At 39.9% G+C, this 12917-nt stretch overlaps 1 protein-coding gene across 6 annotated transcripts in view; it reads left to right on the forward strand.

Moving 5' to 3' along the window:
• Positions 1–1090: 1090 nt before the first annotated feature.
• The window catches only part of LOC143776465 (uncharacterized), a 156447-nt gene continuing 144620 nt past the window's right edge, over positions 1091–12917 (forward strand). For all 6 annotated transcript variants that reach the window (XM_077265880.1, XM_077265882.1, XM_077265885.1 and 3 more), the window contains exons 1-2: positions 1091–1245; positions 7053–7129. In XM_077265880.1, coding sequence (XP_077121995.1) covers positions 1188–1245; positions 7053–7129 — 135 coding nt within the window. In that variant the 5' untranslated portion in view covers positions 1091–1187. The remainder of the gene's footprint in view (positions 1246–7052; positions 7130–12917) is intronic.

Below are 12917 nucleotides of genomic sequence, written 5' to 3' on the forward strand. Positions count from 1 at the left end.
GTTTAGGCACATCAGGGGCTCTCCAAATGCGTCCTCTAAATATTCCAGCAAATTTTACCTTTAGAAAAGTCAAATGGCGCTCTTTCCCTTCCGAGCTCTGAGGAGCACCCAAACAGTAGATTTCACTTACAAATAAGGTATCGACATGCTCAGGAGAAATTGCACAACAAAGTTTGTAGTCAATTTTTTCATATTACCCCTGTAAAAATATAAAAATTTGGATCAAAATAAAATTTTTTGTGAAAATAAATAATTGTTCATTTTTTCCTTCCACGTGGCTTCAGTTCCTGTGAAGCACATGGAGGGTTAATAATCTTCTAGAATGTGGTTTTGAGCACCTTGGGGGTGCAGTTTTTACAATTGTGTCACTTTTTGGTATTTTCCATCATATAGATCCCTCAAAATCACTTCAAATGCGATTTTGGTGTCTAAAAAAATGGCTTTGTATAATTTGATAGAAAAATGAGAAATCGCTGGTCAACTTTTAAACCTTTTAACTTCCTAATAAAAAAAAAATTGTGCTTCAAAAAATGTACTGATCAAAAGTAGACATGTGGGAGATGTTATTTATTACCTATGTTGTGTGACATAATGCTCTGATTTAAGGGCATAAAAATTAAAAGTTTGAAAATTGTAATATTTTCTAAATGTTTACCAAATTTCCATCAATGGGATCTGTTGAAGCATTCCAGAGCTACAAACTCATTGAAAGTGGTCAGAATTGTAAAATTTTGCTTGGTCATTAAGGTCAAAATTGGCTTGATCATTAAGGGGTTAAAGTGCCAATAGGGCATAGATTTGGTAAGAAAAATAAGTTATTGAACAAAAAAGGTTGCAGACATTTTAGTTTGTTGCTTGATAGCTAGGTGTTTTGCTCTATGATTTGTCCATACTGTAAATCTGTTGACAATACTGTCTATAATATTATGAACTTTGCTTCCTTCCGCACTTGGCAGAGAACATTTATTTGCTTCTTTGTATTTTAGCTCACTTAATTACTTGTACTGCCTAATTAACTCCACAAACTATACTTTTAATAAACTGATGTCAACATTGTCATCTATATAAGGGTGGAGTCTACATTCATTATGACTTAGGCATCTTAAATATATAGACATTTGCAGCTTCTCCAAAGTGCTGTTCATTTTGATTTGCATTGGGCAGCCACAAGGCAAAATATACTCACAATGAAGCTAGCCACAAGTGTAGTGGTGTTAGCTGTAGCCCTTTTCAGCTGCCTAACTGGTAAGTAAGATGTCATTGAATGCATAGGATTCATACCTATAAAGTCTGCTGTGCACAGATAACATATTACCACCTAATTTAGTGATGTGTTAAGAGAATTTAATAGCTAAAGTCCAAATCGGACAATTTTGTATCAGCTTCTTTTCGATAGAAAATCTACTATGAAACTTTCTTGTCTACACATCCTCATAGTTGTTGATCAATATGTTCTCACCACTAGTGCTGGTGTAATTGGAATCATTACATAGTTTTGTATTAATCACTTTCCCAGTTATTCAGCATTGTATAAAACAGGTTCCAATCAAACTTAGAAAACCAAATATATTTTTTACTTTGAACATTACTTTCATTGCTGTGCATATTAAACATTAGCTTTAGATTTTTTATTCTACCTTAAATTCAGGATATAATAAGAGGCTCAAAAATGATTTCTAATAAACATGGATATTTACGGCAGTTCTTCATGAAACTTGTAGAAATTACAGGAAAACATAGAGTAGAAAGTGCATTAATGTTTTTTTCATCAGTGTTGTTCTGAAGTTTAGAGTGCCTTCACTGGGCTATGTGTTTGTTTTCTTTGACTAATTTTCACTTACTTCTGTCACTTCCCAATATCTGTCTTTGTCAATCATAAATGCCAAAAAATACAGTACAGGTAATTTATATACAATTATGTGTTTTATCTCCCCGGTGGAGCTCACAAACTAAATTCCCTATCAGTATGTCTTTGGAGTGTGGGATGAAACCGGAGGAAACCCACCCAAACACAGGAGAGCATACAAACTCCTTGCAGATGTTGTCCTTGGTGCGATTCGAACCCAGAATGCCAGCGCTGCAAGGCTGCAGGGCTAGCTACTGAGCCAAGTAATCAATAACTGCAAGAAACTAATCATGAAGTCCTATAAAAAGTGTTTTTCTGGGACTAGTACTAATAGAAGTTGGTATGTCACTGTAGCGATCAGTGGGGGCACATTGATAGCACATGCTAGAAATAGCGTACCAAAATTAATTAAAATTGTTATTCAACTTATAAACCTATCATTAGTGATGAGCGAGTGTGGTCGTTACTTGAGTTTTCCAAGCATGCTCGGGTGTTCTCCAAGTATCTTGGGTGTGCTCGTAGATTATGTTTGTGTCTCCGCAGATGTATGATTTCCGAGCACGCCCAAGATACTCGGAGAACACCCAAGCATGCTCGGAAAACTCGAGTAGCGAGCACACTTTCTCATAACTACCAATAATGCTTTAGCGAGGCTCACAATTTCTAAAACTATTTCAATATTTAATGCTGGAAGATGTTTAGAAGAGAATATGGGTGTTTAGCGGAAAATATAATTTAATCAGATTAGCTAATATAACAATTTTAATAGACCAAGAATGACTAGTACTCTATTTCTTCTTATTTAATATTATCTAAAAAATGGTTTACAGTCATTACTTAAGATAGTTTCTTTAAAGAACATTTCTATAAAAGCATAACTGAGAAAACTCACCATTTCAAGAGAACAATGTATCTGTATTTATCTGTACATTTGTCTTGTATATTCATTTGACTGAAATTGTATCTTATTCTAAGGTTGTTTACTAGTGATGAGCGAATATACTCATTACTCGAGATTTCCTGAGCACGCTTGGGGGTCCTCCAAGTATTTTTTAGTCCCCGGAGATTTAATTTTCATCGCCGCAGCAACCAGGCAACCCCCACATGTACTTATGCTGGCTAACAGATGGAAATCATTCAGCTGCGGCAAGGAAAACTAAATCTCAGAGTACTAAAAAATACTCGGAGGACCCCCGAGCGTGCTCAAGAAATCTCGAGTAATGAGTATATTCGCTCATCACTACTGTTTACGCCAATGAAACATTTGCATTGTATGTATGGTTCATTTTGATGCTTACTAAGAAACCTTAAGGTCAAAAGGGTTTTCCCATCACAAACATTTATAATATTTTAGAAGGACTAATAGAATATGGATGGTGTCTCTTATTTATGGCATAGAGACACAGACATTATCCTTTATACACCAAAGGAAACAAAGAACAATGGCAACTTCATTCTTCAACAAATAAACAAAACTTTTATGGGCAGATATAACAGTTGGGATTATTCAGAAAGCTATATGTAATGTAAATTGGAAATTTAAAAACGCTGAAATAATAGCAACAGGGTGAAGCCAACAGGCTTGCAACTGCGTTTGATATTGCTTTCAATAGTGCCACAAAAAATGCTACATAGTGCCAATGGAATCATCTGGAACTGGACATATTTATAGGTGTATTGTGCTATTTACTTTGATTAGTAGCATTAGAATAAATACAATATTGGGTGAAAAACAGAAACCCGCTGCTATAAAAATGAATTTTATAGAATGATGTTTTATGTTAGGTCATATACTATAGCAAAACCAAGCACAGCAGCAAGCCCAAGATGATTAAAATGCATTGGCAAGTTCTCTTGAAGTCATACATTTCAAAGCAGATTTGGGTTTCAAGATGTGCTATTCAAGCTCTTTTGAAAAAAGCCAAAAAATGGGTTACATTGAGTACTTTTAATGCAGTACTCTGCCAAGGAAACTTTGTGCAGCAGATGAAAAACACATTATGAATACTTCCCTACCAAATAGGAATATACTCAGCAGTGCCATCAGCTGAGACGTGGCAGCAGCACGTGAGAAGTCTCCCAAGATATTGCTTTTATAGAAGAATTGAGCTAAAAGGCCCAGTGACTCATCTATGCACAAAACATAAGAACTCTAGTGCAGAAAAATGGGCAGAAGATGTTGTCGACTGACAACATCAAATTTTAAACATTGGGCTGCAACAGAAGGCATTTTGTTCTGCAAAGGACTGGAGTACGATACAATAAAGAGTGTCTACAGGCCACAATGAAGCATGGCATAGGTTCGCAAGTTTGGGACAGTATTTACATAAATGGAGTTGAAGATTTGGCCAGGATTAATGATTCCCCAAGTGTTGAGAAATACAGATTAAAACTTATCCATCTTTCAAAACCACCAGGAAGCCATCTGATTGGCTCCAAATTTGTTAACCAGTAAGACGACAATCTCAAACATAATAGTCAATTTAATTAAGAACTATTATCAGAATAATGAAGAACAAGTAGGCCTGAACATGATTATATGACCTCGACAGTTCCATGATCCCAACAATATTAAGCCTGACTGAGATTACATGAAGAAACAGAAGGATTTGTGTAAGCCTACATCCACAGAAGATCTGTCTTTAGTCCAAGATTTTTGGAGCAACCTTCCTGCTGAGTTTCATCAAAAAGAAAATGATTGTGGTCAGATAAAATATTGATTTGATTTAGATTTTGCTTTTGGTAATTCACTTTTCATGTAAGAATAAACTACTGACACTTCTATTTGTTAAGGTATTCTAGCATTTTTCCAAACCTGCCTAGATGCTTTCACTGCATGCTATCTATAGAGAAAATGGTGATTATAAAATCACAAATCTAAGAATTTACCACCAGTCGCCATATCCATAAGCGAACAGCAGACTAGATTGGCATGAGTACTGGTGCACATGCTCTGGTGCAGTCCAATTCATTTATATTCCTGAAGTAATGATAGTCAGCATCTTAGCAATCTATAAAACAAGATATACACCAAATTGATGGTCATATTCATTAAGAAATGGTGGATCAAAGCAAAATATCAATGCAAAATCAAATTTGGAGGTATTTACAGTAATGCCCATATTTACGTTTACTAAAAATTAGGACAGGATAAAATTAAGATGGATTATCCTAATAAATGGACTATTTGCAAGCTTACATACAAGTGACAACCCAGCTGTGCATGCTTTCACATGGTTAATGTGGTCAAACGCATAAGATGACTGCACATTTACAGTTAGGTCCATATATATTTGGACAGAGACAACATTTTTCTCATTTTGGTTATAGACATTACCACAATGAATTTTAAACAAAACAATTCAGATGCAGTTGAAGTTCAGACTTTCAGCTTTCATTTGAGGGTATCCACATTAAAATTGGATGAACGGTTTAGGAGTTTCAGCTCCTTAACATGTGCCACCCTGTTTTTAAAGGGACCAAAAGTAATTGGACAGATTCAATAATTTTAAATAAAATGTTCATTTCTAGTACTTGGTTGAAAACCCTTTGTTGGCAATGACTGCCTGAAGTCTTGAACTCATGGACATCACCAGATGCTGTGTTTCCTCCTTTTTGATGCTCTGCCAGGCCTTCACTGCGGTGGTTTTCAGTTGCTGTTTGTTTGTGGGCCTTTCTGTCTGAAGTTTAGTCTTTAACAAGTGAAATGCATGCTCAATTGGGTTGAGATCAGGTGACTGACTTGGCCATTCAAGAATATTCCACTTCTTTGCTTTAATAGACTCCTGGGTTGCTTTGGCTTCATGTTTTGGGTCATTGTCCATCTGTAGTATGAAACGACGACCAATCAGTTTTGCTGCATTTGGCTGGATCTGAGCACACAGTATGGCTCTGAATACCTCAGAATTCATTTGGCTGCTTCTGTCCTGTGTCACATCATCAATAAACACTAGTGACCCAGTACCACTGGCAGCCATGCATGCCCAAGCCATCACACTGCCTCCGCCGTGTTTTACAGATGATGTGGTATGCTTTGGATCATGAGCTGTACCAAGCCTTCGCCATACTTTTCTCTTTCCATCATTCTGGTAGAGGTTGATCTTGGTTTCATCTGTCCAAAGAATGTTCTTCCTGAACTGTGCTGGCTTTTGTAGATGTTTTTTAGCAAAGTCCAGTCTAGCCTTTCTATTCTTGACACTTATGAGTGGCTTGCACCGTGCAGTGAACCCTCTGTATTTACTTTCATGCAGTCTTCTCTTTATGATAGATTTGGATATTGATACGCCGACCTCCGGGAGAGTGTTGGTCACTTGGTTGGCTGTTGTGAAGGGGTTTCTCTTCACCATGGAGATTATTCTGCGATCACCCACCACTGTTGTCTTCCGTGGGCGCCCAGGTCTTTTTGCATTGATGAGATCACCAGTGCTTTCTTTCCTTCTCAGGATGTACCAAACTGTACATTTTGCCACTCCTAATATTGTAGCAATTTCTCGGATGGGTTTTTTCTCTGTTTTCACAGCTTAAGAATGGCTTGTTTCACCTTCATGGAGAGCACTTTTGACCGCATGTTTACTTCATAGGAAAACCTTCCAAATGCAAGCACCACACCTCAAATCAACTCCAGGCCTTTTATCTGCTTAGTTGAGAATGACATAATGAAGGGATTGCCCACACCTGTCCATGAAATAGCCTTGGAGTCAATTGTCCAATTACTTTTGGTCCCTTTAAAAAACAGGGTGGCACAGGTTAAGGAGCTGAAACTCCTAAACTCTTCATCCAATTTTAATATGGATACCCTCAAATGAAAGCTAAAAGTCTGAACTTCAACTGCATCTGAATTGTTTTGTTTAAAATTAAATTGTGGTAATGTCTATAACCAAAATGAGAAAAATGTGGTCTCTGTCCAAATATATATGGACCTAACTGTATGTAAAGGACAGAGGAACACTAGTTGTGTACACAAACCCTAATATACATTTCAATTTGAGTATCCCCATATGCAATGGACTGTTTATCTTGCAACACAAGGACTAGTATCAATGTAATCTGCATAATAAGTAATACAATTTTAACATGATTACTCAATAAAGAAGAAATATTGTTAAAAATAACAGAAATACCATTTCTCTTCACATATTTGTTTAGAAACAATACACCCTGTTAACAGTGACATTAATAATTGGATTTTTTTTGCGTTTCTTTTTAGACCATGTTGGAAGCTATCCTTTTGGTGGAAACAGTGGTTCACATTCATCAGAAGAAACTTCAAGTTTGGAAGATAAGGTTAGTTTTGTTCTCAATCTAAATATGTATAATGACAGTTATATACTAAAGTATATATAGCAGGGTAGAAAATCCAAAAACGAATGAAAATGAAGAATAGCAATTGGATATATAAAACTTAACTTTTACTCATTGATATAAAAATACAATACAAGAAGGAAAGAGAAAACACCTAAGTGCCACGTGAACCCTATAACAACACAACAAATGGGAAAGACAAAAGTACAATGACAAATATAAAAATACTGACGCTGCTGAAAAGGTCACCCCCTGTGACCTATGTGAAATTCAGCTAGCAGACTCATGTAGCGATATTACACTTTTTAACTACTAAAGTACACGCTTGCCACAGAGTAACGAGGGGCTATGCCCGTTGTAGTCATATGCAGATTCGGCCTTGTCTACACTATGCCCTTTGCCCCTATGGTCTCATGCAAGTGTACCAATAGAAGGTATATATCAGTTCTTGCCCTCTAAAGTTGTAGCTATTTTTGACAGATCCTTAGGATATATAATTAGAGATAACCGGTATCTGTAAAAAACGGACAGCAAAACTAGTAACCAATGCCAAGGACTACTACAAATCGCTTGTTGTCGGTATACATAATAGCGTGCTATAGAGGCTTAGACTAAGAGACTAGACCACCAAAATGCAACCATGAAAACTGGGATCATGCTGCCTCATCAAATGTATCATGAGCATCCCCTATGGCCATGTTGCGTGGTAAAGATCTGTTATACACCAAACATTTTATAGAGCCGTTGGCATGTGTGAATTGGCGTCATATATTATAATCATTTAATATGGAACGATCTCACCCCGTTTGTCACTGGAATCCCCAGGACCTGTATTAGCCGCCAGGTTACAATACTCCCCTGATGAGTCTACTAAGATGAAATGCGTCGGGAGATGCCGTATTTATACAGAGGCTTCATTGTCACTCCACAGCTCCTGACAACAAGCGATTTGTACACACACTTAATAACAAGTAGTCCTTGGCATTGGTTACTTGTTTTGCTGTCCGATTTTTACAGATACCGGTTATCTCTAATTATATATCCTAAGGATCTGTCAAAAATAGCTACAACTTTAGAGGGCAAGAATTGATATATATGTTCTATTGGTACACTTGCATGAGACCATAGGGGCAAAGGGCATAGTGCAGACAAGGCCGAATCTGCATATGACTACTGTTATGATCCGGTGACCTAGGAGCAGCATGAGACTTTCTCTGGAGTTGGTGGAACCTGTACTGACCGCAAACCCTAAACTGACACCGCAACTAGAAGTAGCCGTGGGGTGTACCTAACACATCCTAGACACCCCGACACAGCCAGAGGACTAAATACCCCTATAGATGGAAATGGGAATTCTATCTTGCCTCAGAGCAGAACCCCAAAGGATAGGCAGCCCCCACAAATATTGACTGTGAGTAGGAGAGGATAGACACACGCAGGCAGAAAGCAGGATTTAGAAAAAGAGGCCACTCTAGCTAAATAGGAAAGGATAGGACAGAATACTAAGCGGTCAATATTAAAACCCTAAAAATATCCACAGCAGATAATACAAAAATTCCACCATCTAACTAAAGACATGGAATGTATATCTGCATCTCCTGAGAATCCAACTTGACAGAAAAAATCCTAACACAGTCTAAGCTGGACAAGAAAAAACAATGAATAGCACTGAATAGTAAAGCACACAGCATGTGTGCTGCAGAAACAAAAACCAGACACTTATCTTTGCTGACTTGGCAGTAGGGCAGGAGGAACCAGACAGAGGTGCAAAACCTCCAAGAACAATGGACAACTGGCAAGGACTACTGAATCCTGCACACCTAAATATCCCAGTCAGAGCTGCAATCAGCTCACCCGACCAAGACTGCAACCCAGGGACAACTGCACTACCACCAACAACCACCGGAGGGAACCCAAGAGCAGAATTTACAACAGTACCCCCCCTTGAGGAGGGGTCACCGAACCCTCACCAGAGCCCCCAGGCCAATCAGGATAAGCCAGATGAAAGGCACGGACCAAATCAGCCGCATGGACATCAGAGGTAAAAACCCAAGAATTATCCTCCTGGCCATAACCCTTCCATTTGACAAGGTACTGAAGCCTCCACCTCGAAAAGCGAGAATCCAAAATCTTCTCAACCACATACTCCAACTCCCCATCAACCAACACAGGGGCCGGAGGATCAACAGAGGGAACAACGGGCACCACATATTTCCGCAATAAAGATCTATGGAAGACATTATGGATAGCAAAAGAGGCCGGAAGGGCCAATCGAAAAGACACCGGATTAATAATCTCAGAAATCCTATAAGGACCAATAAACCGAGGCTTAAACTTAGGGGAAGAAACCTTCATAGGAACATGACAGGAAGACAACCAGACCAGATCCCCAACCCGAAGCCGGGAACCAACACACCAGCGACGGTTAGCAAAACGTTGAGCCTCTTCCTGAGACAATACCAAATTGTCCACCACATGAGCCCAAATCTGCTGCAACCTGTCAACCACAGAATCCACACCAGGACAGTCAGAAGGCTCAATCTGCCCCGAAGAAAAACGAGGATGAAAACCAAAATTACAAAAGAAGGGCAAAACCAAAGTAGTCGAACTAGCCCGATTATTAAGGGCAAACTCGGCCAATGGCAAGAAAGCCACCCAATCATCCTGATCAGCAGAAACAAAGCATCTCAAATAAGTTTCCAAAGTCTGATTAGTTCGCTCGGTCTGGCCATTTGTCTGAGGATGAAATGCAGAAGAAAAAGACAAATCAATGCCCAGCCTAGCACAAAAGGCCCGCCAAAACCTAGAAACAAACCTCTGTCGGACACAATAATTCCGGAATACCATGCAAATGAACCACATGCTGAAAAAAAAATGGAACCAAATCAGAAGAGGAAGGCAATTTAGGCAAAGGCACCAAATGAACCATCTTAGGGAACCGGTCACAAACAACCCAGATAACCAAAATCCTCTGGGAAACCGGAAGATCAGAAATAAAATCCATAGAAATATGCGTCCAGGGCCTCTCAGGGACCGGCAATGGCAAAAGCAACCCACTAGCACGGGAACAACAAGGCTTGGCCCGCGCACAAGTCCCACAGGACTGCACAAAAGAATGCACATCACGTGACAAAGAAGGCCACCAAAAGGACCTACCAACCAAATCTCTGGTACCAAAAATACCAAGATGGCCAGCCAACACAGAACAATGAACCTCAGAAATCTCTCTACTAGTCCATCTATCAGGAACAAACAGTTTCCCCACTGGACAGCGGTCAGGTTTGTCAGCCTGAAATTCCTGAAGAACCCGTCGTAAATCAGGGGAAATGGCAGAAAGGACCACCCCTTCTTTCAGAATGCCGAACGGTTCCAGGACCTCAGGAGAATCAGGCAAAAAACTCCTAGAGAGGGCATCAGCCTTAATATTCTTAGAACCCGGAAGATACGAGACCACAAAATCAAAACGGGAAAAAAACAAAAACCATCGAGCCTGTCTAGGATTCAGCCATCTGGAAGACTCGAGATAAATCAGATTCTTATGATCGGTCAAGACCACAATACGGTGCTTAGCTCCCTCAAGCCAATGTCGCCACTCCTCAAACGCCCACTTCATAGCCAACAACTCCCAATTGCCGACATCATAATTGCGTTCAGCAGGCGAAAACTTACGGGAAAAGAAGGCACACAGTTTCAACAAGGAACCAACAGAATCCCTCTGAGACAAAACGGCCCCTGCCCCAATCTCAGAAGCGTCAACCTCAACCTGAAACGGAAGAGAAACATCCGGTTGACGCAACACCGGGGCAGAAGTAAATCAGCGTTTAAGCTCCTGAAAGGCAGAGACAGCCGCAGAGAACCAATTCGTCACATCAGCGCCTTTCTTTGTCAAATCGGTCAGGGGTTTAACCACACTGGAGAAGTTAACAATGAAACGGCAATAAAAATTAGCAAAGCCCAAAATTTTCTGAAGGCTCTTCACGGATGTGGGTTGAATCCAATCATGAATGGCCTGAAACTTAACCGTATCCATCTCTATAGATGAAGGAGAAAAAATGAAGCCCAAAAAAGAAACCTTCTACACTCCAAACAGACACTTAGACCCCTTCACAAACAAAGCATTATCACGAAGGATCTGAAATACCATCCTGACCTGTTCCACATGAGACTCCCAATCATCGGAAAAAATTAAAATGTCATCCAAATATACAATCATGAATTTATCAAGATAAGTCCGGAAGATATCGTGCATGAAGGACTGAAAAACAGATGGAGCATTAGAGAGCCCGAATGGCATCACAAGGTATTCAAAATGACCATCGGGCGTATTAAACGCAGTTTTCCATTCATCACCCTGCTTAATACGAACAAGATTATATGCCCACCGAAGGTCAATCTTCGTAAACCAACTAGCCCCCTTAATCCTAGCAAACAAATCGGAAAGCAGAGGTAAAGGGTATTGAAACTTGACTGTGATCTTATTCAAAAGGCGATAATCAATACAGGGTCTCAAGGAACCATCCTTCTTAGCAACAAAAAAAAATCCCGCTCCCAATGGTGAAGAAGATGGCCGAATATGCCCTTTCTCCAAAGACTCCTTAACATAACTCCGCATGGTGGTATGTTCAGGCACAGACAGAGTGAAAAGTCGGCCCTTAGGAAAAATACAGCCTGGAATCAAGTCAATCGCACAATCACAGTCCCTATGCGGTGGAAGGGAACTGGACTTGGGCTCATCGAATACATCCTGAAAATCAGACAAAAACTCTGGAATTTCAGAAGAGGAAGAAGAGGAGATTGACATCAGCGGAACTTCATTATGAACCCCCTGACAACCCCAACTCGTCACAGACATAGACTTCCAATCCAACACAGGATTATGTACCTGCAACCATGGAAAACCCAGCACGATAGCATCATGCAAATTATGGAACACCAGAAATCAACAATCTTCCTGATGGGCTGGCGCCATGCACATGGTCACTTGTGTCCAAAACAAAACTTATTTTTAGCCAAAGGTGTAGCATAAATGCCCCTTAAAGGAATTGGGTTCTGCAAAGACTGCAAGGGAAAACCACAACGCCTGGCAAACTCAAAGTCCATTAAGTTCAAGGTGGCGCCTGAATCCACAAATGCCATGACAGAAAATGATGACAATGAGCAGATCAAGGACACAGATAACAGAAATTTAGGTTGTACAGTACTGATGGTAAATGAACTAGCGATCCTCTTTGTACGCTTAGGGCAGACTGAAATGACATGAGAAGCATCGCCACAATAAAAACACAACCTATTCTGACGTCTGAGTCCTTGTCGTTCTGTTCTAGACAGAATCCTATCACACTGCATTGGCTCAGGCATCTGCTCTGAGGACAACGCCACAGCGAGCACAGTTCTGTGCTCCCGCAAGCGCCGATCAGTCTGAATGGCCAGAGACATAGAATCACTCAGACCGAAAGGCGTGGGAAACACCACCATAACATCTTTAACGGATTCAGAAAGACCCTTTCTGTAAAATTGCCGCCAAAGCATCATCATTCCATTTAGTCAACACAGACCATTTTCTAAATTTCTGACAATACAATTCTGCCGCTTCTTGACCCTGAGACAGGGCCAACAAGGTCTTCTCCGCTTGATCCACAGAATTTGGTTCATCATATAATAATCCTAAAGCCTGAAAAAAGGCGTCAACATTAAGCGAGGCTGGATTCCCAGATTCCAGGGAAAATGCCCAATCCTGAGGATTGCGACGCAGCAGGGAGATGACAATTTT

Source organism: Ranitomeya variabilis, chromosome 5 (genome assembly GCF_051348905.1).
Source record: "Ranitomeya variabilis isolate aRanVar5 chromosome 5, aRanVar5.hap1, whole genome shotgun sequence".
Taxonomy (NCBI): domain Eukaryota; kingdom Metazoa; phylum Chordata; class Amphibia; order Anura; family Dendrobatidae; genus Ranitomeya; species Ranitomeya variabilis.